Source organism: Perna viridis, chromosome 5, assembly GCF_037379345.1.
Source record: "Perna viridis isolate PV_CMFRI_1.1 ecotype Kerala chromosome 5, ASM3737934v1, whole genome shotgun sequence".
NCBI classification, from domain to species: domain Eukaryota; kingdom Metazoa; phylum Mollusca; class Bivalvia; order Mytilida; family Mytilidae; genus Perna; species Perna viridis.
In genome coordinates, this window is record NC_142449.1 from 31,799,257 (window position 1) to 31,825,077 (window position 25,821).

General features: G+C 32.1%; 1 protein-coding gene across 3 annotated transcripts in view; it reads left to right on the top strand.

The window, feature by feature from the left end:
- The first annotated feature begins 985 nt into the window (after positions 1–985).
- LOC148617084 (hemicentin-1-like) overlaps positions 986–25,821 on the top strand; it is a 35,956-nt gene continuing 11,120 nt past the window's right edge. The window contains exons 1-25 of one of the 3 annotated variants that reach the window (XM_088584396.1): positions 986–1,204; positions 4,551–4,648; positions 6,495–6,578; positions 6,949–7,134; positions 7,901–8,109; positions 8,595–8,838; positions 10,105–10,410; positions 10,801–11,097; positions 11,544–11,840; positions 12,528–12,827; positions 13,166–13,468; positions 13,768–14,067; positions 14,705–15,004; positions 15,517–15,798; positions 16,052–16,237; positions 16,980–17,188; positions 18,119–18,353; positions 19,311–19,631; positions 20,020–20,319; positions 20,949–21,245; positions 21,590–21,892; positions 22,235–22,528; positions 22,801–23,082; positions 23,852–24,040; positions 24,900–25,108. In XM_088584396.1, the coding sequence (XP_088440522.1) occupies positions 6,539–6,578; positions 6,949–7,134; positions 7,901–8,109; positions 8,595–8,838; positions 10,105–10,410; positions 10,801–11,097; positions 11,544–11,840; positions 12,528–12,827; positions 13,166–13,468; positions 13,768–14,067; positions 14,705–15,004; positions 15,517–15,798; positions 16,052–16,237; positions 16,980–17,188; positions 18,119–18,353; positions 19,311–19,631; positions 20,020–20,319; positions 20,949–21,245; positions 21,590–21,892; positions 22,235–22,528; positions 22,801–23,082; positions 23,852–24,040; positions 24,900–25,108 (5,889 nt within the window). In that variant the 5' untranslated portion in view covers positions 986–1,204; positions 4,551–4,648; positions 6,495–6,538. Of the gene's footprint in view, positions 1,205–4,550; positions 4,649–6,494; positions 6,579–6,948; positions 7,135–7,900; positions 8,110–8,594; positions 8,839–10,104; positions 10,411–10,800; positions 11,112–11,543; positions 11,841–12,527; positions 12,828–13,165; positions 13,469–13,767; positions 14,068–14,704; positions 15,005–15,516; positions 15,799–16,051; positions 16,238–16,979; positions 17,189–18,118; positions 18,354–19,310; positions 19,632–20,019; positions 20,320–20,948; positions 21,246–21,589; positions 21,893–22,234; positions 22,529–22,800; positions 23,083–23,851; positions 24,041–24,899; positions 25,109–25,821 lie in introns of those variants that run through there. The other 2 variants (XM_088584395.1, XM_088584397.1) reach the window with 2 other exon arrangements.

Genomic DNA, 25,821 nt, shown 5'->3' on the forward strand with positions numbered 1-25,821 from the left:
TCCACCAAACAAATCCAAAGTGTTTGCTACATTATGTGTACTGAAGATTTTTTTACTTTTTCTATCGTGTTTAAACCGTGAAGGTATGTTTGTAAGCATTACTGCCATACCTTATTTAGAAACCGAGACGAATAGCAAAAGTGAAAAAAAACAATACAGCCTCAAAAAGGAGACATTTTAACATTTGTTTGGAACACTTGAAAAAATATGTTTCCCACGTGTTTTATTGTATTTAGGACCACTATGAAGATATAAATATATGAACAACATATATGAACAAATAAATTCATGACAAACAAGTACACTTAAAATCATATGGTAAAGATATTGTCTTCATTAAGCCTAAACTAATGAAAAAAGTATGGTTTTCCTATTAAGTTCCGAAAAAAATCACCCCATGTCTTAAATAAGGGCAAAACTTAATATTTTTATTTCGGTTCTTAAACATGTTTACGTACGTTTTAGAACATATAAAAACATACGTTTTTTTCCTGTTAATACATTTTACATTATATTTAAGAGATAGATACTTCCATCGTTACACTATGAAATTCTTTAATTTGTTCCGAAATAATACATGGTTTTTAATGCACTCAACTTGTCATATAGACACAAATACACAGTTGAATATGTAGTTTAAAACACATAAAGACATATGGCTTTATGGTTGGTTGCATCACTGCATTTAATAGTGTTATTTGATCAGATATTTGATCAGAAACATTCAATATACTTATCAACTAAATGAGCACATCTCAACAATGCGCTCCGTTCAATTTTGCATTGTGATGATAACATGAACAAACTTTATTTAACTGTGGTTGAAATACTTTCTAAGTACATACAAAAAAAGATAGAATTTCCCTTTTGAATCATTGACTCGTATTGATGACAAAGGATAATCTTTAAAAACACAACTTCAGAATAATGTTTGGTTTAACTAGTTGTATTTGACATTATAATAAAGGAAAAAGTGACAGAGTTGTAAAGCATGTTAATAACAAATCGTAATGCAATAGTTTAAATGCCATACGATGGACGTTCAGCATAATGAATACATTGTTTCTAAATGCTACATGATCTTAATGTTTATACGGAAACGCTATTCTGACACAGATATGAAATTTTAGTTCAAGTTCAGACGAGGAATAAGGAAGTGAATTTCAACGGACATAGCCACTTAATAGAGTTATTTGCGTATATGGTATGTATTTGAAGGATCGAACGAATGTATTAAGTTTCTAGGAACCAATTATATCTACATCTCGTTATCATTAAGGTCTTGAAATGTCGTTAAACAACCTTCATACATTGTAAATACTTAATTCATCTGAACATTTGTTTATGTTTTATCTTACAACGAATATGTTGCATTGTACATGCACAATTCTGTTTAATACAATTCAAATAGTTTTAAGATTTTATTTGATTTACAACTTTCGGTGCATTTCATTTTTTTGAATTTGTTCTCTTAAAACTTCGAATGAGACGACCATAGGTGGATTTTTTAGTAATATGCGTTTCCAAAAGCAGAACGTTTTCAAGAAACAAAATACGTTTGTCAAAAATTTAAATTTTCAGGAAATTAACGAGTAAATGCATATTTTTTGAAAACTAACTTATGTTATGTCAACATGTGCCGTTTCAATGGATTGGCGAATTGAAATGTTTCATGTTACATGCAGTCACTAAATGCAAGCGTCAAATACTCATGAAGTAAACCATCCTGGTGTAGTATATTTTGGCTCATATGAATCCATTTAACCTCATCTTGGTTTGATATCATGTAATCTTAAAGAACCAGGCCACAATTTTACAAAACAAAAGTCGTAAGTGTAGAGCTGATCGTAAATACATTAACGATTTGTTGAAAAATCGATGCCAGGCTTTGAGCACAGATAAGATGCTGGTATCAGTCTGTATTACAAATTCCTGAGCGGGTGTACATGGAGGCTGAAATAATAGTGCGCTCCCTTTTTGACTTTTCCTGATTTTGTTTCTTGACAAATGACTATCGTTTTTCATCAAGTACAGGGTAAATATCAAGCTATGACACAAAAAACTTGTTCTTGCGAAAAAACAGTATTTTCATGAAAAATAATGCTTCAGAAAAAAGGTCTATGTTGTGAACTCAAAATAAAAGTGAAAGTAGAAATGTCTATTTTGTATTTGACTTGTTCTGTTGAACCAAAATTCGTTTTTTTTCTAAAATGGACCTAAAAATTATTTTTGACAAAACAAATACAAGACTGAGACCTATAGTTTTATCCTTATCGTTAACACCTTTATTATTTGAGTTCAATGCCAAAACAAAAATACCAATCATGTTTATATTGCAATTTCAATGCGCTATCCAAATATTTCAAGGAAAGTATGAACTGAAAATATTGAGAATAATCGTCTTCAACATTCACTTAAATCAATTTAAAATGAACTTTTAACAATTTTCAAAAATACTTTTATTCCATTTTGTTTTGGTATCATGGTTAATTTTGACACGTGTGTGAACAAAGTTTATTGCACTCCTGCAATCAAGGAAGAGTTTGTAGTACCTTTGAAGTATCCATATTCAGCCGTATGTGATTCATTAAATGACATCTTGCTCTTCATTAAGGAGATTTCCTCGTCTCTCTTAAGTGTTTATTTCTACTTCTTAAATCGTTTTAAGTATCTGAGCAACACTTTTGTTAAGCTTCCATTACCGGTGCAATTAATATTACCACATTAAGTATATGCAAATAATGACAAGTTTCACGCAGTTTTACATTCAAGTATGTATGAAATATCACGCCTGCAAGTTCATTAAAACTAATAGAACATATCAGGAAATGTTTCAATCATCTTCGGGCAGCTATAAAAACAAATGTTATATTTTTGTGCAAACTGTCAAGAAACAAAAGTAATAAATAAATAAATATCTTTTGAAAATCTTTCGGAACAAACACTCACCAGAATTAATCAATTTTATTAAACAATTCATGAATATTTTTTTCTTTTTGACTTGTCTGAGGTCAACATATACTACGAAGTCCTCATTTTTACATGCTTTATGTGTTGTCAGTATCTTATACCATAGGCATATTCATGTTTAGTGTTTTTCAAAGAGATTTAGTAGTGCCACTTAATGTTCATCTCCACTTCATTTTAAGCATCTGAGAGATAACTTTGTTAAGATTTCATTTCCAGTGCATGTATCATAAACAAAATGTATTTTGCGGACAAAGCTCCATTCAGCATTGAATTTGTTTGTAAACACCATTACTTCAACTGCCTTATCAAGGAATTGGGCATTGATAGTTACACTCCAGATAATGCTACATACAAACAGAGATTACTTTTGACAATCTTAAACAACCATAGGTCCTTCATGTATTCTCTCAACACCGAAACAAAATGTGACGACTTGCCTTACTTGTTCTGGATTCCCAAAATTTATAAGAATCCATACAAATAAAAGTATATTACTTGATTATCTTCTTGTTCCACGAAGGAGATGTTGTTTCAACTTACACAGATAATGTCCATAGTAAACGATGGACAGTGCTCTAGTTGCAACACCAGTTGCTCTCGTAGAGGCATCAATTTTATGTGGGTACTAAAAAATTCTTAAGATTTACTTGAACACTAATAAAATCCTGTAGTTTTTGGAAAATTAGTTCTCGTCAAACGTTAGGCTTCTCAACTTTTTACATTTTATTGCAACATGATGAATTGAAATCTCGTTTTAAAGGACTTATTCGTAATTTGTTTTGCAGATTCGAAAAACTATGTCGTGCTAAGTTGAAAATCCACATATTGTTTTCAGACATTTCAATTCTTTTTCAGACATCGGTCCTTGGTTGAAAAATACTATGTTTCTTCTTAAACAATGAGTAATGATTGCTTTTTGTAAATAGTTCTTAGTTGCGTTCTGAACACTTATTTACCGATTATGACACTATAGCATGCAAATTATTTTTAATCACCACAAATATACTTAAGTCGCAATGAAAGAGGGAGGTTTGGCGCGTTGTAAAACTTGGATTTAACCTACCATTTCGATTGAAATGCCCGTATAAAGTCAGGACTATTGCAGTACTAGCAATCCGTTGGTGTTATATCTATTTTGCCTGATTAAATTTGAATTTGACTTGATTCTGGATCAGATAAGTGTTCGATAATATTTGTTGTTACCATTATTTTCTACAAATTAAAGCTCAACGAGTGTGAACACACACACACACACATATATATATATATATATATATATTGTGTGTGTGTATGTATATATATATATATTTATATGTATTGAAAACCATGTGTGGAATTGAATATAGATTTTGTATTAAACCATTCCATGCACGTACAAGGTATTTGTCTTGTCCCCGAGATTTCGCTGTTGCAATATATTAAGATCATTATATGTTTCATCATTTTCAAATAAATGTAAAGAACCTTTATATAATCAATTATAACACGGATAAATTTAACCACGTTTTTCACTAATATAATTACACGCCTTAGTAACATTGAAGTTGTTTTATTTCATTAAGTTTTTTTTCTGAACTTAGTGCAGGCAGTGTTGCCATAGATGTCATAGCGGTACGCATTCGAGTCCCGACGAAGGAACGACCAAAATTTGCTTTGCAAATTTGACAGTTCTAACATGGTTGGGAATTATTGCAGACCCTTCTATAAGTTTACATTATCTTCTTCGAAATAAAAGCAGTATTGTTTATTATTTATTTATCTTACAAACCTAGCGCACAATGACAGATACACAAAAGAATCAACTAAGAACTTAATGATAAATGATAATAAATGACTTCATTTGATTTAGCCGGTAACAGTATATTTGACGATTTTGTTTCATTTTTATGTGTTGCCGATATCCTTTATCATAAGCATGCTTATGTTTGTACATGTAATCGTACTCTTCATAAAAGAGATTTAGTATGTATCATCTTCACTTCAATTTAAGCTTCTGTGAGATAACTTTGTTAAGCTTCCGTTTCCGTTGCATGTGAGAAAAGCTTAATACATGTAAACACATATCTGTATGCAAGAACTACGTTTATATTATCATTAAACTAAAACCCGGATAAATGTTCTGGTACATGTACAGTATACATGGTTTTGACAAAGTCCTCGTTTGTATGTGTGGTCAGTTTCAAATCAAGGGCAAATTCATGTTAAGTATTAAAATTACACCATCATGCTCTTCAGATTAAGAAGTATCTCTTTAATGTTCATCTTTACTTCATTTTAAGTCTCTAAGCGATAACTTTTTAAAGCATCCGTTTTGGTGTTTGGCATGTATCATTACCAAATAAAGTACAGTTAAATATGACTAAATAGAATCCATAATAATTCGAAAACCTGTCTAAGTCAAATGCTTTTTAAAACACATTTCTGTCAATGTAATAACGAGAATGGATATGATGAATATGTCAAGAGACAGCAGCCCCGCCGGAAAGACAAATGTCAGCTGTATTCATAACCTCGTTAAACGGAAAACCTCCCGAAACCAAACAAATTTTTAAGTTAAAAATGGGTTCGGTTTAGATGGGTTTTAGTGTGTATGCATTCAACGAAAGGCTTATTATATGTTAATATTTTGGATTTTATATCTTGCGAAACGAAATCGAAAAGAAACGAATTGAATTAAACGAAACGAAACAAAACGAAATGAAATGAATCGACAGGAAATAAAATCGAAATAAAACGAACAAAGCTAAATAGAATGAATCAAAACGAAGTAAAATTAAAGAATATCATAAACTACAATGTGCATATCTAAACGGTAGTTCGGCATTGATATCAAAATAATACCGACCAGATCTTGTATCTTTGCGAATAAAATAGAATAAAAGGATACGGATTTTTTAATATTGCTTTATTTCATTCTGTTTCAATTTGTTTCATTTCATTTCGATTTTATTTTTATTCGATTTACTTAGTTTCATTTCGATTTGTTTTGTTTTGTTTCGTTTCATGATGTTTTGATTCGTTTGGATTCGAAATGTATAAATATACTAATATGCTAAAATGTTTGAAATATAACAATTGATCATTAAAACTCAATCAAAATATCAGAACAAATGTTTTACTGATAATTCTGTAAGCTATAAAATACATATATCAGGTGTTTCAACCATGAAGTCTGACTCCTATTATCAAATATGTAAATTATGGCTAATAAGATTAAGATAATGTATCCAATTATTGTTTTCAATAGATAATGCAAAATTTCTAAATACATAATGACTGAAAACAATTCAACAAAATAAGGTCGATTCATCATAGTATCTCTAAGGGGTGCTTAGAATTATATATATCAAGTACATGCTGGAAATGCGGAAAAAGAATACTTCAGGTTTGTCCTTGACAAAATTAGATTTCAGTTGTGTCTTTTTAACTATTCATGCGACCTCAAACTGTGTGATACAACTTTTGTAAAGTATACACATTTATTTATAGATAATAACTTTAAGTTCCTGTCGATTTCATTTCAGATATAGTTGTTACAATAATGAGAGTCCACAGTAGATGAATTGAAATGCTGCATTTTCTAATCCTTGTGTTCTTCGTAGAATATGGTAAAATACATTTCACTCTAACTAATAATGAGGCTGTAACTATCTTACAATAATAGACAAAAACATGTAACACAATTGATATTCTCCAGTAACATAAAAGTAAAATGAAAGTGTAAACAAAACAGTATATTCAGAGGTCCGAAATTTCTGACCTCATATAGTAAGTGCCAATTTATTCTGTAAATCGAGCAGTAGATAGATCAAGGAGGTCTGAAAATTAATAAGCCATTATCAGAAAGGATAGAAGGAGGGAGAAATGAAATAAACCCGACAAAACTGTGTATTTAATTATGAATTTTGGTTAAGGTAAGACCTTGTGGGGATCTTTTTTTTTGCCTGGGTCTTTCATATTTGATGCGATATTTTGTAGGCCACAGCTGCATAGAAACTTTTCCTACTTTACCTGGTGCAATCCACCACTGTTCCAACCAGACGAATACATGTCAGGTGTCATGCCCACAAGGACGAATATTCTATGATGGAAACATCACCAAAGAATACAAGTGCACTGAGGATGGGCTCTGGAGCCCATCTGTCCCTGGACAAGGCTGCCTTGGTAAAAATGTATTTAGATGATAAATGGTTTGATTTAGGCAAACCCACGGTTAAAATGAAATCTTACGGATGTAGACCTTGGTTAAGGGCAATAACTCATATATATATCATTGGCACGTGTGTGTAAGCCATTTTACTTAAATCTCATGTAAGTATCTTCGAACGATCTCATTCTGTTTCAAAGTAACGTTTTGAAATGTGTTAGTGAAAATTGATATGCTACAAACATATCACTGTTGAAAGAGTGATGTCCTTAGTCTGGGTCTGTCTCCTTTGGTGCATAATTGTAAACAAAACAACGATAATCTTTTAATATCGGTTGAACTTAAATAAGGGGCATTAACCAATTGTGGGTTGAGTCATCCTTCAAAAATCATAAGCCATAAAACTTCTGTAGAAAATTATAATGGAAAACGGGAAAATAAAGCGAACCGAGTTTAAGCATAAACCGTACCTGAGTGAAAACTCTTATGGCTCATTGGTGCTTTACATATTATTTAGTCATCTATTTTAATCCATTTGTCTTGTTTTCATTTCACTAAAGCCAGAAAGCGTCATAGAGTATAGACAAAAATACTGGATCTGATAACTTATTTTATTGTGTTGGTATAATTGTACATGTGCTATGCGGTAAAATATTTACTTAAAGAAATCTTCCACAATTATAACTAAACGTACCAAAAATGAGCTATATTTAAAAGTAATCTACAAATGAATACATGGAAAAACATAACATCTATAGTCATTTAGTCATAGTCATGTTTTAGGGAGAATCGATGCAACATTCTGGCTGAGATTTGAAGTCAACTACAAAACAACAGGAATAGCATTTTTCTGCCTGCAAAGTCATGAAAGGACCCTTATTGACAACAGCGAATTGTTTAAGTCACAAGTTTCACATTTCTGCAATAATCAACTCATCACTGTCGGTGATATTTCTATCGACAGCATGAAATCAACGACGAGTAGTCTAACGGTAATTTGTTCAAAATATTTGTTGTAAGGGAAGGAACTCCTTTTCATTATCAGCAGTAGGAATCCATGAGTTGTCTTATTTTTTTATAATTCGAGTATAAACTAAGAATATTCCGTTTAAAAGAGATGTCTATGCAGGAAATAAGCAGATCAAAAAATATCTTAAAAAGTGCAAAACTTTTCTCGGTGAAATGCATTAGCATATATAAAAAAAAACATACCACAAAATATATATTGATGAGTACCGTAGTAAAAAAATCTTATACAGGGTAGAAAAAAAGTTGAGTATTATTTCAAAACTTTTTTCATCATTATGGTCTACACTCTAAGGAAGTAGTAATGCCGCATACATTTTATGTGACTCCTTAAAATATATAATTGTTATAAAAACAAATGATATACAAAATGTAATACAAAAGCATATAAGAACCAGTGAAAACACTGTACCCGAAAATGTAATAATTGTATTAAAATTTGTCTTTGTAGATAACGTCCATCTTTCATTTTCAAATTGGAGATTCGTCTACAACACTGGCAAACAAAAGAGCATGTCAGAGTGTTCTAATTGCTAATGCTGCAAGTAGCAATATGTTTGTGTATGGGAACACATTGCAGTGTAATACCAGTTCCGTCAGTATAAATAGAACATCGGTAGAGGTAAATCCTGATGTAAGCACGTGTCCAGTTCATCACGTTCTAGTGTCAGACCCAACAAACAACGATTATTGTGGTGGGTACCATCATAAAATTCCATTAAGTGCCAGTGAATGTAAGAATCAGGCAGTGGTTAAAACATGGTATAAAAGACACCATTTTGACAGTTTAATTTGACTATTTTCATCATAAGAATCAAGGAAAAGTGACAAGGTTTTCCATACGATGCTAGCCCATTCAGTTACAATTTTTCATTGAAATTCACTGATAACGAACATTTCAAGGGTAGATAACTCAAAAACCTCATTTTTTGAACATTTTATTGAAAAATTTCTGAGCAAAGCCGGTGATGAAGAGATTAAATAATGGTCTTACCAAATAGAAAAGGTATCCTTGAGTGATATTTTATTGTCGGATAGGTGGGGTTTTGACATGCATGTTTCTGATTTTTCCCATTTTGCCTGATTCTTATAAATACGTACATTTAATAAACATGAGAACGGAAAAAAATTTTTGATGACAAGTACGCAATATTCCGTAAATTGTTTGCCATGGTAAATAATACAATGTGTTGAATGTTGTATATTTGGTTGGTTTTCTTTCTGGTAATATAGTACAATATCAATTTTTAAAAAAGAAAGTTTTATGGGTTCAAACCATTTTGTATTTGATTTATTTTAGAAGCTTCAGTTGTACACCTCTTTACTGGATGTAAAGAACAATTCATTTATTTCAGTATTAAACAGAATTACCAATTTACCATGTGTTTATTTCACTTGTTTTTGTGATCTGCTCCACGTTTGTTGTTTTGTTTTTTTTATTAAGTCTTGTTAATTTATGAGTTATTGGAGACATTTTTCTATTCACAATTTTTTGCAAAGAAAACACCTTATAATAAAGAAGTGAAAAATGAAGCTTCAAGTTCCAAACTGTATCCATAACAATCAAAGAGGATGTTTGAGCGAAAAATAATACACAACCATATGTGCCACTTATGATAATCATATGATACTTGATTCATATGATAATAATGTAACAAAATACATATGATAGTCAAATGATCATTATATGATTCCCATATGTTAACTTGGAAATATATGACAATCATACTTATTTAGCATGCACAGAATTTTCTTGTCGATAATCATCTGTAAACCTAAACACATGATTATTATTTCATGCTCGTATCATTTGAAAATTTATGCTGCAAACCACATGATGTTCATGTGTGGCACAACTGGCTGTGTATGTTACCATACAATATGAACAATTTGTGATATGAATGTTGGAGAATTAGTACATATACTTTAATTTTTTTTATGATGACATTGCTTTATTTCAGTTTTAAATCAACCAGTTGTTGGGGCACAACTATTTCAATTTACGGTCAACATTACACAAGATATAACGATCCACTGCGAAATTGTATTTGGGAAAGAAATCAATGACGTTGACTGGCAGCATAACAGCAAGAAATTGACTATTTTAACAGACAATAAGTATAATGGGTCGACCTCAACACATCCAAGTCTTTTTCTAAGGAATGTTAGTTATGATGATGCTGGAAACTACATATGCCGTGCCAGAAATAGTTTTGAAATCGGACAATCACCGGAAATAGTTTTAAGTGTAATCCCACGACCCGATGGTAATTAATTATTTTACTGAAAGTAAGATCTTACATATCAGTACATGTACGATTCTGAAAAGTACTATTCATTTAGACTACATGCATGTTGCACCCTGTCAATTTGCATTTTCATTAAAGATACAATACACGAAACGAATTCCCCTAGCACATATGTAGAAATGAACTACAATTTACTTATTAAGTATTCATGTGCCCTGGTACTTGGTCAGATTAATGCAAATACAAATCTAACCCTTAAAACTGCAACAAGTATTTAAAACAATGTCGGGTTTATATCAGTTTAGATTAATTCATAACAAAATTGTCCAGTTAATTTACTTTGAGGAATTTCGCATCTTTTTCTTAATATATTTTGTTTTGGACAATCCACGATTTTATGTATTTTAGACATTCCTAAAATAACTACAGTTAAAACCCAGTATGAAGTTATCGCTGGACAAGACATCACATTGGAATGCATCGTGATTGCATATCCAGTAGCATATGCCGTTGAATGGGTTCGAAATGTGTCAGGGGTCAGTAAAAAAATCGATTCCTCTGTTGTGTACATTGGAGGTAATATATCAATGCCTTCAATAACACTGGTAGATGTTGATTTAAAGGAGGCTGGACATTACAAATGTACTGCTACAAACATTGCTGGAACGGGAACAAGTTCTTCTATACAGCTTACAGTTAAAGGAGGTGAAGCATCATGTGTAATTATTTCATAAAGTATAATTCACTCATGTCCTAATTTTAACAGACTTTCATTTTGCAATATATTCTATTCTTAATGTGTACTTTTGGTCAAAAGTTTACCTTTCTTGCGATTCTATGTGCATGTTTCGAAAAAGTACACTTTTGAACAATTAAAGTGCAACGGTTGCTTAGATATGTTAAGATTAGATAATTAATTAAGTTTTCACTGTAATCAAATTGATACTTGCTGATCTTTTGTGAATGACACTTACTATCATTAATTTGAAATCTAATATTTTATTTAAAGTATCAACATATTCCTAGTAGACATCTTTACTTTCTTCATATAACAACAAAACAATCAATCTACTGTTATTGAAGCTTCTAGAACTGGTCAATCTAGAGACAGATATACATTGTACAATGCTAATTGCAATTTATTTTTTCAGATGTGCCTGCTATTCAAGTGCAGGAAAACCATGAAATAATTCTTGGCAAAAATGCTACATTGAACTGTAGTTACACGTCTTTGCCTGAAGTATTTAGTGTCACCTGGCAATTCAATCGATCTGGCGTCCTTACCAATATTTCAGTTGATGGGTTAAAGTATGATGGAAGTACCATAAAAACGCCATCACTGACCATTGCTAATGTTTCTTTCAATGATGCTGGCACCTACTTCTGTTTAGTTACAAACTTTTTAGGTGTTGGTACCAGTCTGCCTGTAAAGTTTATCGTCGTAGGAGGTAATAGTAAATGAAGACCAAGTTTTAGAAAAGAAGCCTTAACATATCATCGAAACTTTGCTAAGTTCTTTAATAGATATAACAGTGGTGAATGTGCAGAAATGTTATCGGTCATGATTGTGTGACCAATATTTGTCAGGTTTTCATGTTTTTGATTTTTGAACATGTAAAACTTATAATTTCATGTGTCAAATGAAAAGGTATCTACAGCCATGGTATTAATTCATGTAATTATCTAATTGATTTTGAAATTTTGAAGAAAAAAAATTTCCCTGTCCAGATGGTAGGAAAGAACACTTGTAGTGATATCATTAAAAACTTATGAAAAGCAAGGGTTTAGATCAAATTGTACAAGTGATTGTTTTAACATCAGACTAAATAATAATTCAAGGTAAATTCTATGTAATATTTATGGGGGCATTATATCGCCAAAGGTTTTCCATATTTCCCTTAAGCATTTAAAATACAAAAAGGAATTATTGCTTTGTCATATACTATTGATTTTTTTTCAAAAACATACTAAATTGTCATCACTTACATACGTTCAATCAATACATAATCCATTACTTGAATTTAATTTAACCTTTAGACAATTACCGCTTACATATCTAGTTTCCAAATATGTTTAAATGCAGAACTAATTGCCCAAACATATATTTTGCATGACCTGTTAATTAATTTTAATAGATTCACCCGTAGTGTCTATTGGATCACCGTTATATTCCGTCATCATTGGTGACAACATTACAATTGACTGCCATGTTTCGGGAGACCCATCGGCATTATTTGTAACTTGGTTTCGAAACGCTACACAAGTATCTGTATTGGAACATGTTATTGGTGAAAGGTATTCAGGTGGCTCCCTTGTTACTCCGTCATTAAATATCAACCACGTGCAGAATGGTGACGAGGGTTGGTATATCTGTTCCGCAACAAATCTAGCAGGAACTACTTATAGTGAAAATGTTTTCATAAATATTACTGGTGGTAAGTATTTGTGAGTCCCGACATCTTATTTTGAAGGGTTTTTATCATTATTTAAGACATTCTTGAAACTTTTAAAACTAAAAATTACCCAGTACTCTCAAGTATAAAATCAAAAATGTGAATTTTGATCAAATAAATGATTAATCAAATACTCCTCAATTATCTCGGTGATTTGACATTATATTAATATGTTACTACCAGAAACGCACACTGAGATAAATTTCATATCATCATTTTCTTAAATTTTCATTGAAGATAGTTAATGCGCGTTATTTGCAACTCAATATAGAAAATTGAAATTAAATGAAATTTTGAGTGTCTTTTCTTTTATACGGTAGCTGAACCGAGGGTCACAATTCCATCTGCAGAATATAACGTAATTTTTGGGAAGACAATAACATTAGAATGTACTATATTAGCACATCCACCAGTCATATCGGTTCAATGGCAGATCAAGAACAAAGATGGCACCAGTGATATTGAGGTCGGAAACGACATACACTTTTTTGGCGCGTCCATTGACAGTCCTTCACTCCAACTCGAACAAGCTAACTTTACACACGAAGGGACATATCGTTGCACTGCTACCAACCAGGTTGGATTGGGTGTCAGCAATTTTTCAGAATTGAATGTAATTGGAGGTAAATTATTGACATGAGTTAAACCCTTCAGCTTATGGTATATTTCTGTTAACTTCCGTCGTGGAAGAATTTTAATATTGAACTAACTTGAAAATATATTTTTTTACCTAATATTATTATTTGTTAAATTTTATATGTGCATTGGACCACATACAAGTTAATTACATCTAGATATATGGATTTATAATAAATATAAAATGACTGAAAACCCTTCTCATGAAGACCACCAAGAGTTTTCTCATTTAATACAGAATCCAACATGAAATAAAACTGTCTTAATGGAATTTTCCAATTTTTAGATAAACCGATGATTAAACTACAGTCAACACAGTATGATGTAATTATAACAACAAACACCACTATTGCATGTAATGTCACTAGCGTTCCAGATCTCCTCGAAGTGACATGGAAAATGCAACATCCGAATAGCAGCGCTATCATTAGTATAGATGGAAATAAATACATTGGTGGAACTGTCGACGATAACGCCCTTACTATTAGTAATTTGGCTAGTACTGACAGTGGGGTTTATGTATGTTCTGCAAGGAATTTGATAGGGATATCAGAAAGTGGAGATATTATGTTGAATGTAACAGGTGGTACGTAATTTAATTGCCTGATTAAAGTGATAACAAGGAGACCATGCTTAAATCCAGAGATAAGATAGTCATAATCCCAAAACAAGGACTAAACTAAGGAACATACAAATCACCATAAATGATACAAACCAACTGAAGCCTAACCAGCAAAGAAACTAAGTATTGATAATTTAAGTACCAGTCTTATTAAAATCAGACAGGAGGGGATTCATGCATGTCACAAACCCACCAAACTTAGTTTTATTTCTTGTGCAGAAACCATTATAGATAGCATAACCAGTCTTAGATTTTTTTATTTTGGCGTTGCGCTCTTAAGATAAAATTTATATAGATTGTGCATAAAATTATCACTTTGCAAGAGTTATCATTCTTGATTTTGTTTGATTTGGTTGATTTTAGTCGGAAGTTAAAGTGTAATGTTCCCCTAGAGTACAGATCTAAATACAGAAAGGACTATTGTCACTTAAAAATAAAGCCTTTGTAGACCAAAAAAGCATCGTCTGTTCCATGGGCTTTTCTACACTATGAATCACTTTACCACAGGCAGTGTCTGATTTTTATATGGACTGGTACTTAAACCTCTTGTTTCTTGATATCTTTAATGATCTTTAAATTTTGTTATTTTTATTTTAACAAGGTATTCCAATCGTTTTAACACAGACAGAATCTTACCTTGCAATACTTGGTGATGATATTACACTAGAATGTAGTGTAAAGTCGCATCCTTTACCAACAAACATATCTTGGGTTCACACAGCAATAAACGGGATTTCAAAAGAAGTAGACTTAAGTAGTAGTCATTATACATTTGGGAAATATCCCTTTCCGTCATTGAAGATACTTTCTGTAATGTTTAGTGACGAGGGCGAATATCATTGTATCGTTAGAAATTTAGTTGGCGAAAGGGAAAATGTTACTGCTTTAAGTGTAAAGGGAGGTAAGTCAGAACTAAATATAAGTTCAACTGTTAATGTTAAATGTGAATAGACCAACTTTTTTTTAAACACGTCTTTACGTCTTTCTTTCTGAATTGATATTGATTTACATGTCATGCTTACCTGCTTACATTAATGTACATGTAATCAAGTGCTTACGTGTTCCACGAACTACGACCGTGGTGCCAATACTGCAGTCAGCTCTAGCCAACACATTTGTAAGTAAAATATTATTTCAATCCAGTAAGCACAAATGATTTCTTAAGATCAAGTTTATCACTGCACTGTTTTCATATGTTCATGCTTCAATTATATCTGCACTATTCGAAGTCAAATCCGAAAGATTTTAAGTCAATAGGAACATCCGAATAAAAAGAAAAAAATCGACCTAATTGAGCGAATAAAGTATTGTATCGTGTAGAGATGTTAAACAAAGAATAGGCTTGTGCATTTTTTTTTTTTGTATGATATGCCCTCAATACTTGAAAGGTTATGCATGTATTTACATTTTTAGATCCACCGAATGTGACTGCCAATACTATTCATTATAATGTCTTAGAAGACGACAATGTGACTATGCATTGCAATGTGTCGGGTATACCTGCAGTACAATCCGTAAGGTGGCGCATGAATACAACTGCTTTTGTAAGGAGTGGTCTGATTGGTGGAAATCTGTCTCATCCCTCGTTAACATTACAAGTTGCCCGATTAGAGGACACTGGTTGGTACATCTGTACCGCTGAAAATTTAGCCGGAACAAGTGAAGGGCAGCTTGTATATCTTAACGTATCAGAAAGTAAGAACATTTGATAGTACTCTAAGTGATGAAATTTTATTAATTAACATAATAATAGAGGTATTATCTTGAAGATATGAGTCTTTAAACATTTAATGCTAGATGTTAGACTTGCAAATCATTCAGTTTAGACAAAATCACTTTTTCAGCAAATATGTAAACAAGTTACAGTACCACATTTTAATACAAAAACCGTTGTAGAAGTTGAGTGGTTTTATTGAACAATTTGTACATTTTTTTTTATCTATTTCAGAGTGTATAAAGTATTTACCAGTTGTTCCTAACTCTGATGTGGAATGCTCTTATGGCGATGGCGCTGGTTCGTGTAGTGTTTCATGTGTGTCCCAATATATTTTTAAAGACGGTACCTCAAATAAACAATACAGTTGTACTGGACGTAACGATTGGTCTCCTTCGTTACCAGTATCAACTTGTTTAGGTATGGCATTCACGTAGACACACTTCATGTTTCTCCAGAAGAACAGTAGTCATTATAAAACCCTTTTGTGAACTATGACAGCGATATTTCTTGTCAATATTAACATTTTTAGTAAACACATGAAATTTTGTGAAATAAAGCAGTACCAAAGTAGAAACCAAGTGAACTTTCCCACATATTATTACATCTTAAGGAGGTAGACCTAGGGTAATGGAAACAACTCTTACAAATCATTGGAACGTTTGTATTCAGCATTTTACATCAATCTTACATTAGCATCAAAGTGACTTGGACTAATTTCATTCTGTTTCAAATGAAAGCTTGATATGCTTTGGTGAAATTGGATGTGATACAAACATATTACTGATTTCAAGAGTTATGTCCCTTACCCTAGGTCTACCTCCTTAATAATACAATAATTATAATTATAGTCTTATGTAAATTTTGATTACCCCCGATTTCAAGATTTGCGTTACTATTACTTACCTTGTCACTGTTTTTGTTAATGTTTTTGTTTTGTTTTATCTTAATGACAATTTTTACATGACGGAATATTTTGCTCTGTTATATTTAGGTCGTTTCTGTTTTCTGCTTACCACGTAAATGATTCCTGATGTCTCCGAATTATCACTTTGTGTCAATACTTCGGTATTTTTATTAATAATGAGTTCTGGTTTGTGTATGTATATTACTCTAAAGGATATTTTTTCGTTTTCAAAAATGTTCTACTGTGTATTTGTAGAAACAGCGCCTTCCACGTATGTTATTAAAATCCAAATCACATACAAAACTTCGTTCTTTGCGTTCTACTGTAAAGATGCCCATGAAAAGGCAATTGCTAGGAGTATTGATGAATTGACGAGACAAATAGACTATTACTGTAACAATCAGTTTGTTGCCGTTGGTCCAATAGTTATTAACAGCACCACAACGACAACGTCTAGCTTTGATGTAAGTTTTGTTTTAGCGATCAAGGACATCTTGTAATGTTGTGGCAATCGGAACTGCGTCTACCCAGGACTTGACTTTTTATCAGCAACTCGGCGGATGTTTCTAGAAAAGCAGAGGACGCTTACCCTACCGGCACACCTAGTCCATGCTCCCAGTATTTAGTGGAGTCCGAGTTGCTCATTTGCTTATGTTATTTTGTATGTATGATTTTAGTTACTTTATGTTCTTTGTTGTGTATGTCTGTTTTCCATGCCTGGATTACATTCTTTTGATTACCGCGTTTACCTTGGGTCCCTTGATTACTCTTTTTTAATTTTTTTTATTTGATATCTTGCTTACACGCTTAAATATTTAACTGTAAACAGAGTTTTAGACAGACTTAAAGGCATATTTGAAAGCTGAACATTTTCCCTACACTAAACATTTTTTTTAATGCCCATCAATAACACGGTGCCTAAACCGTTTTATTTCCATTACAACACTAACTATTATCATTCAAGATTATCTGATCAATCCTACAAATTTTGAGATAAAAATGGTACGTGGTAAAGCGTTCTTTTCTGCATGACCTGATTTGTTTTCATTCTTGATTCCTAATACATTTCTTCTAACTTCTTAATTTGTAGTAACGTGTACTGTACATGTTATTATTACTAAAAACTTTATCTTGTCTTTTAGTGTTAATTTGGACTCTTCTCCGCTCTCTCAATGTATGTACATTTATTTATAAGTAAACAAAATGCGGTGTTGCCTACTGAGAGCATTTAGGAGTCTTCTCTGTTCTTTCAATTTGTGTACATTATTTAATTTTTAAAATAATTTAAAGTGCAGTGTTGCGTGCTTGTGGCGTATAGAAATCATTTCTGCTCTGAATACGCACATTTTAGTTCAAAACACCGTTTAAAGTGCGTTTAGTTTTTTTTCTTTCAGATATATACATTATATGACGTGATCATTGGAAACTCAGCTACGCTAAAAGAAAACAAAGAAGCCTGCAATAGCATATTAGGTATAAAAGTAGGGGATTCTGCATTTCTAGATTATGGAAACAACTTACAGTGTAATGCAACGGCGTCGACGGTAACAAAACATGGTGGCGTGATTGTCAATAGGACTGTGTTGTGTCCAGATAAATTTACAGTTATACCAGATTCTCATACTTGTGGTAAGTGAGCTTTAAAACTGCAACCATTGTCTTCAAATATAAATACAAGCTGTAAATGTATTTTTGTATCTGTACATTTGTGCTTATATTTTAGGCCACGCCCATATGTTTTTCCACGATAACTATGTATCTGGCTATGGGTATTGTTAAATAATTCGGTATAACAACGGTGAAATCAATCAGCGAGGCGCAATAGGAATATATTACAAATAGACATATGCTACCAGAATTTAAAACACATTTTCTCATGTTTTATATTTTTTTGATGACCCTTACGAATATAACACATTAAATATTTATTCTAAAGTTTTGAGAAAACAGTCATTGTAAAAACGTAGTAAAAAGTCTCAACAACATTAATTTTGGGTCAAGACCTCTACATATGTTAAAGGTTTCATATAAATATTTTCAAATTGATCGATGTGTGGTTTTGTAAAAGGAATTACTTCATTACAAGTGAGTAGATAGATAGTGTTTTCTTATATAAAAGAACATGTTCCTTCACTTTTCTCTCTTTCTTTCTATCTTTCTTTTTCACCGACTACAAGTGTGTGCATACCTTCTACATTTTTATGTATTCAATAACTTTGTTAATCTTGAAATACCTGCACCAGTGTAGCTAATGACCGCCCGGATAAAATAGGCTGTAGTATTTATGTATTTCCTCAATACAGGGTTAAAACGGGAATGTTTACCTGTTTGTTACGTACAACTTATACGTAGTTCATGGATAAATTTGTTATATCTTTAAGTTTTCTTTCATTTGTTTAAGCAACAGGCTGTTCCTTATGCATGTAACAAAACAAATATTCAGCTGGTAATTGATGTATGTTATTGAGGTATTGAAATATTGATACATTGTGAAAGGAAAGATAGTTGTTTTTTTTTTGTTTTTTTTTTTTTTTTGTTATTTTGCTCTTTTTAGTAAATAAACCTTGTGATTAAAATAATTTGTAGTATCACAGATACCAATAGTTGAAACAAACCAAACAGAATTTACAGCTCAAGAAGGAGACACAATAACATTCAGTTGTGACATTAAGTCTGACCTTTTAATAACCAACGTTTTCTGGCAATTCACTCCATTTGGAACCTCTGAAAAGACTTTAATCTCTATGGGAGAAGTTAGGTTTTATGGTGGAACTCCAAATAATCCTGGTTTGTCAATAGCAGACGTATCACATGCAGATATTGGCAGTTTTAGGTGTTCTGCAAGCAACTCGGCAGGCGATGGACACGGCCCCGATATTGCACTAGCTGTTGTAACTTCCACAAAAGGTGAGTATTTATTTTGTACATATGTTAAACACGTTTCAAACTAAATGTTTAATAAATATTGCTTTGGCAATACCAAAACAAAACAAAAAAACAATTATTTGTATAGTGTTTATTCCGATGTGCCGTGTTTCCTGAAGTAACCTCTCATCATCAGTATTAGAACAAAATTCAAGATCACAATTAAACAATAAATTGTTTACAAGAAGAAGTCATAACCAAAACTTTCTGATATTATGAAATTTATAACGAAAATGTACTGTACATATACTTGTAGGTCTGAAACAAAACATAATTTGTGTGTTCATGTTTTCTTATATTTGAAATCTATTTGTTGAATGTTTCACATATGTATGTAAAAAAGATAATATTGAAATACACATGGTTGTAGATTTACCACAGGTCAAAATCCAAAGATTGAATTATGACGTTGTTCTTGGAGATAATGTTACACTTGAATGTAGCGTTATGTCTAAGCTGCTTGTCACAAAGGTAATGTGGCTAAAGATACAAGCAGATGGTTTAAATGAGGTCATAATTGATGGTGTCTCTTTCACCGGAAGTTCACCATCACGCCCTGATTTGGTAATAATCGAAGCAACTTTTGAACAAGCTGGTGACTATAAATGTGCAGCAACCAACTTCGCTGGAACGCAGATTAGTAACATGACAACTATCAAAGTGACTGGAGGTTTGTATGTTTGACTTACCGTATCTTTTCTACTCGTTGGGAGGTACATTTAAAAATTACTTATTTGTGCTTTGCATTAATTTTATTTTGCCGTGAAAATTTCTATTAGAATCACAGGTATGCTTGATAAATATTAGGAATAATTTTTACTTGAATTAAGTTAAAACAAATTAGTTCCAAAGTCCCTTCGAATTAGTTTCTTTGAAGTTTAAGTAAATGAAAACTGTTAACGACCCTATCGGTCAAAGACTCCTTTGAACATGTAATTTGTCCCATATCTCTTCGCATAAATTGATATCATGTCTAAGTAGAATTAAATTACAAGTAATTTTTAATGGGGTATCTAGCATTTTCTCTAAAATTTATTTGTTCGTTTAAATTTCTTGAAAATTAATTCATTGTTTTACTTTGATGAAGGAGTCAAAAACCTATAAAATATAATTTTGAGAAATTGTAAATTGTTTAAATGAACATATAGTAGCTTTTCCAACAAAACTTTTGATCACTAAGATTTGAGTTTGATAAAAAAAAAATGTGACAAAATAAAACGTTTTACTGATTTTTACAGAGTTTTATCCCTTAGGTATGTTGTACTCCATAAATGATAAGTTCTTTTTTTTCATTGCCAGATAAACCTCGGGTGACTACTCCCTCCACGTTTTATACAGTACAGTTTGGACACAACGTCACATTCTACTGTTCAATTGCTGCTGTACCAGCCATAACTAATGTATCATGGCTTCATAACACCACTGATAGAGCCAGCGTTGTAACCATAGACAACAACAAGTACTTTTCATCGATTGAGAATCCATCTTTGAGAATCATTACAGCAACGTCTGAAGACATTGGATGGTATATTTGTGTCGGCGTCAATTTAGCAGGAGAAACGCATAGTCAACCTATTTATTTCAACGTCAGCGCTAGTAAGTTCTTGTTGAAATCCCTATCCCTCGTGATTTTGTCACCTGAATACTTTTTCAAGGCCTTTGATAAGATGCATACATATAAAACGAGCAAAAATCAAAAATAGAAGTAATTTCTTGATTTTTTTCTTAAAAAAAACAATGAGAACATACGCCTATATATATAATATAACCAATCGGTCTCAAAACAAGGCAAAATCAAAGAATACATTTTAAACATGAAACAACACGTTTGTCACAAAGCACTCATGTTCCGAAAGAAACCATTTAAACCAGTTCTGAGAATGTTTGATGTATTATTTCCAAACAAAAACACTTTATTTGAATCTGACAATTTTCTTTAGGTCTACCTGTAGTTTCAACGCCATTGGTAATTTACGGAGTTGTGGCAGGTGACAGTATTACCTTAAAATGTCAGATATTTTCATACCCGTCGCTGCTAAACACGACATGGGAAAAATACACGGATAAGGCATCAGGATTTGTTAGAATTACTGCCAATTCAAAGTTTATATTAGGTGACATTAAAAATCCTAGTCTGACAATAAATAATGTACATCTTAATGAATCTGGAGAATATGTCTGTGGAGGAACAAACGACGTTGGAACATCATATGGCTCCCCTATTACCCTATCTGTTAAGGGAGGTGAGTGTGTTTTATACATATATTAAAATATGCACAATGACTCGTTGGGCGGACGACTTTGACAAAATAACACACAAATAGGAACAAAAGTAAATGAAGAACCCGGATTCCACTAAAAACTTTGATAGAAAATTTGATGCCTCCGATACTAGTACATTGTAATAACAAAAAAAGTAGTGCTTTCCTTATTACATGTATGTTTCATCTACAAGTAAATTATTCCTTAATTGCTTTATCTATTTTTAGAAATCAGTTTTCATTAGGATCATGACGCATAACATGATTGTGTTTCCCCAGTAGGGATTGTATAATGCAATGATTAATAACCTTTCGGTATTGCAGGTCCTCCAGAAATAAATTTACCTTCAACTTACTCCGTACTGTTTGGGAACAATGTAACACTTCAGAGCAGCATTTCTGCAGTTCCCAACATAACATCTGTTACGTGGTTCAAAACAACGAGTACAGGAGATGTTGTCATAGATATAACGCTTGATAAATTCATTGGGGGGACATTAGAGGACCCTTCTTTGACGCTGTCATTTGTTACATATCTGGACGAAGGGGAATACACTTGCAGAGGAACAAATAAAATTGGAAGTAACAGTAAAAAGACAAGTTTGATTATTGAAGGAGGTGTGGCATTTACCTTTCATTGAGGATTTTTCTGTCCACTTTTGACAACTAGCATTGTTAACTAAATCTTATATGTCATTTTTAACTAGCTTTTTCTGTACTCAGTGTCGTCAAACATTTATTAGCTGTTTTAATTTTTCAGCCAAATATAAAACGTTCAAGAAAATAGAAACCTTTGATCATTAGTGAGATGTATGTAAATGTAAATGCTATGGTTTCCTAAACTTGTTCATGTAGTTCTGATTTTTGTACAATGAAAAGTAAAATTTCAGGTGTCCCGAGTGCTGAAGTGATGTCAACCTTATATCATGGTGAGATCGGAGCAAATGTAACTATGCACTGTAATATATCTGGTAGACCAGAGGTAATAGCTGTGGTGTGGAAAACTAACACAACTAGTCTTTCTGTTAATCAGCACACTGGAGGAACCTTAGAAAAACCTAACCTGACCATTTACAATGTTAGATTGGCTGATGCTGGCTGGTATATATGTACAGCATCTAATATTGTTGGCACTGGCTCAAGTCATCCAGTTTATCTAAATGTCACCGGTGGTAAGAATATCTGGCCTGTTAATATGTTAATATGTTCAAAATTGTATATGGAAAGAATTAAGCTCCCCGTAATTATAAAGCACGGTGAAGGAAAAAGTTTGACTAACTAGTATGGAAATATAAAAAAACGGTTACATGTTATGACTTTCTGCATAACTGTGTAACTTTCATGACTAGATCCAAAGCATCATTTTCTCGAGTTCGGACAAACATGTGATAATATAAAAAAAACCTATTTCATTTTATAACTTTCTGAATTGTGTTACATTTATGATTAGATTTAAAGCATTAGTGTCTCCAAGTTCGGACAAACATATGAAAATATATATAAAAAAAAACTATTACATTTTATGACTTTCTACATTGTGTTACATTTATGACTAGATCCAAAGCATCAGTTTCTCCAAGCTCGGACAAACATATGAAAATATAAAAAACTGTTACATTTTATAACTTTCTGCATTGTATTACATGCATGACTAGGTCCAAAGCATTTGTGTCTCCAAGTTCGGACAAACATGAAAATATAAAAAAACTATTACATTTTAGAACTTTCTGCATTGTGTGACTAGATCTAATTTAGATTAGGTTCTGACAAAAATAGTATGAAAACTCTAAACTTCGTTTTTCATGTACAAATAAAAAATGCAAATGTGTTATGCAGTTAAAACTTTTATATTGTAGTTTGGTTTTTATTCCTTACACACTCTTACATCTCAAAATTTATCAATGTATAATTTGTAAGATAAACTTTGAACTACTATTTCAGAGGAAGTTTGCAAAGACGAATATTTCCCAAGAATAAGTAATGCAGCAACATTATGCATTGAAAGCACTGAACTTTTCTGCACAGTCACGTGTAACAATGAACACGTGACAAGAGATGGTAATACAACTGTTTACTTCAAATGTTCGAATAATGAATGGTTGCCAAAACTTCCGCCTAAAGGGTGCATAGGTAAGCTTTATCTATATATCTAGTATGACTTTTTAATTTTATCTCAAATGTTTCTACTATATTTGTGCGTAAACATTTGAAAATTTGTTTGGTTTTTAACGACATCTATTAGAAATATTTCATTTTACGTTTTCATTGGTGCTTTGTTCGCTCTACCATATTCACCAAATCCCCCCCTTTCCTCCAAAAAAAGATAGAAGACAACCTTTAAAATTGATTAAACACTTGCAAATAAAATGTTATGTAAAATTAAATGAAAACATCTTAGTAGCATATTACAAGTCTAGTATTCTATTTAAAAAAATAAATTTGACTGTAATGTCACCAAATGTTATCTTGTTTCATGACGATTACTAAAACTTACAGAATTGTTGAAAAGATGTTCAAACTGATAAAATTGTTCTTTTTAAAATAATATCAATAATTCGTACGGAATTTTAAGACAGCTTCCATGGCCATGGAAGACCAATTCAGTCGGTGGCAAGTGTAAAAAATCGTTTCCATCATACTTTCAAATATAATAGACAAACACATGTTTTCCCAAAATGAACGCAGGTTTTCACTTTAATGAAATGATTAAAAATAAAAATAAACGCATAGAAAGCACTATAAACTTTACAAAAAAATACTTCCATATGTTTTTAACCTAGTTGATTTTTTAAACGGAAATTTTTTTCTGAGTCATTGACAGGTTCAGAAATATCCTTATTCTGTTTAACATCATAATGAGTTAAGAATACCTTGGAACAAAGTAGATGGTGGAATTGATTTTATTCTATGCCGCCCACATCAAAGGATATGCCTGGTTTATACTGGGACGGAATCGTTACATATCAATATATCTAAAATTATATTTCAGAATACATAAATCCGTATACTGCATACATAGTCACAGCAACTTATCGTTTAAACTTCAACGCTAGTTATTGTCTGAGTGGAATTGAGTCACGTTTAAACAGCTTAAAACCCGTATTTGTACAACAAGCAATGAGCGCATGCAATAACAATGTCTTTAGTGTAGGAACTATGGACCTAAGCAACATTCAGTTTAGTACTGCCAATCGTTTGGTAAGTAACGCAGTATAGTAAATAGAAAAAATATACTGGTTTTCTTATTTAAGATGTTTTTCGTACACAAAGTCTATTAAGTCATTACGCAGCTCAGTGAGATTGATATTTGTCAAGTAAGGAAATGAATTTATCCGTTTTTTGGTAGTTCTATTAAATATTTCTATTGCAATGATTCATATTTGTGTATGGTCGTTCCAGTCAAACAATAAAGTAACTGATATATATTTAATCAGCGCACCTTGTTTATGCTTACAGAAATTGTGGAGTACAAATCTGTCTTCCATTTTTAGTTTTCGTTACACTTCCTTTAATTTGCATTATCTTATTAATTATTTCTTTATGTGAATATTCATTATAACGCCCATTGAATGTTAATCAAAAACGTCATTGTCTCCTCTATTGCATTTGTGCATGCAATTAACACCCCTCCTCCGTTATGTAGTGAGCGGATTGTCCTCTCGTCCAGCTTTCCGTCCGTATGTTCGACCATCACATTCCGAACTGATCCTAAACCTTTTTCTAAGAGCAATTTATCAGAATGTGTTTCACATAATACGTTTGTGACCTCTTCCTTTCATTGTTTTCATCCCAACAGACTTGGGTTTTGATAATTATAAAATGGAATTGTCGTTGATTCAGACAAATGGTATAAAGTATCAATTTCCCCCTAGACATACAGGATGACATATTCTACTAACGATCGTTAGATA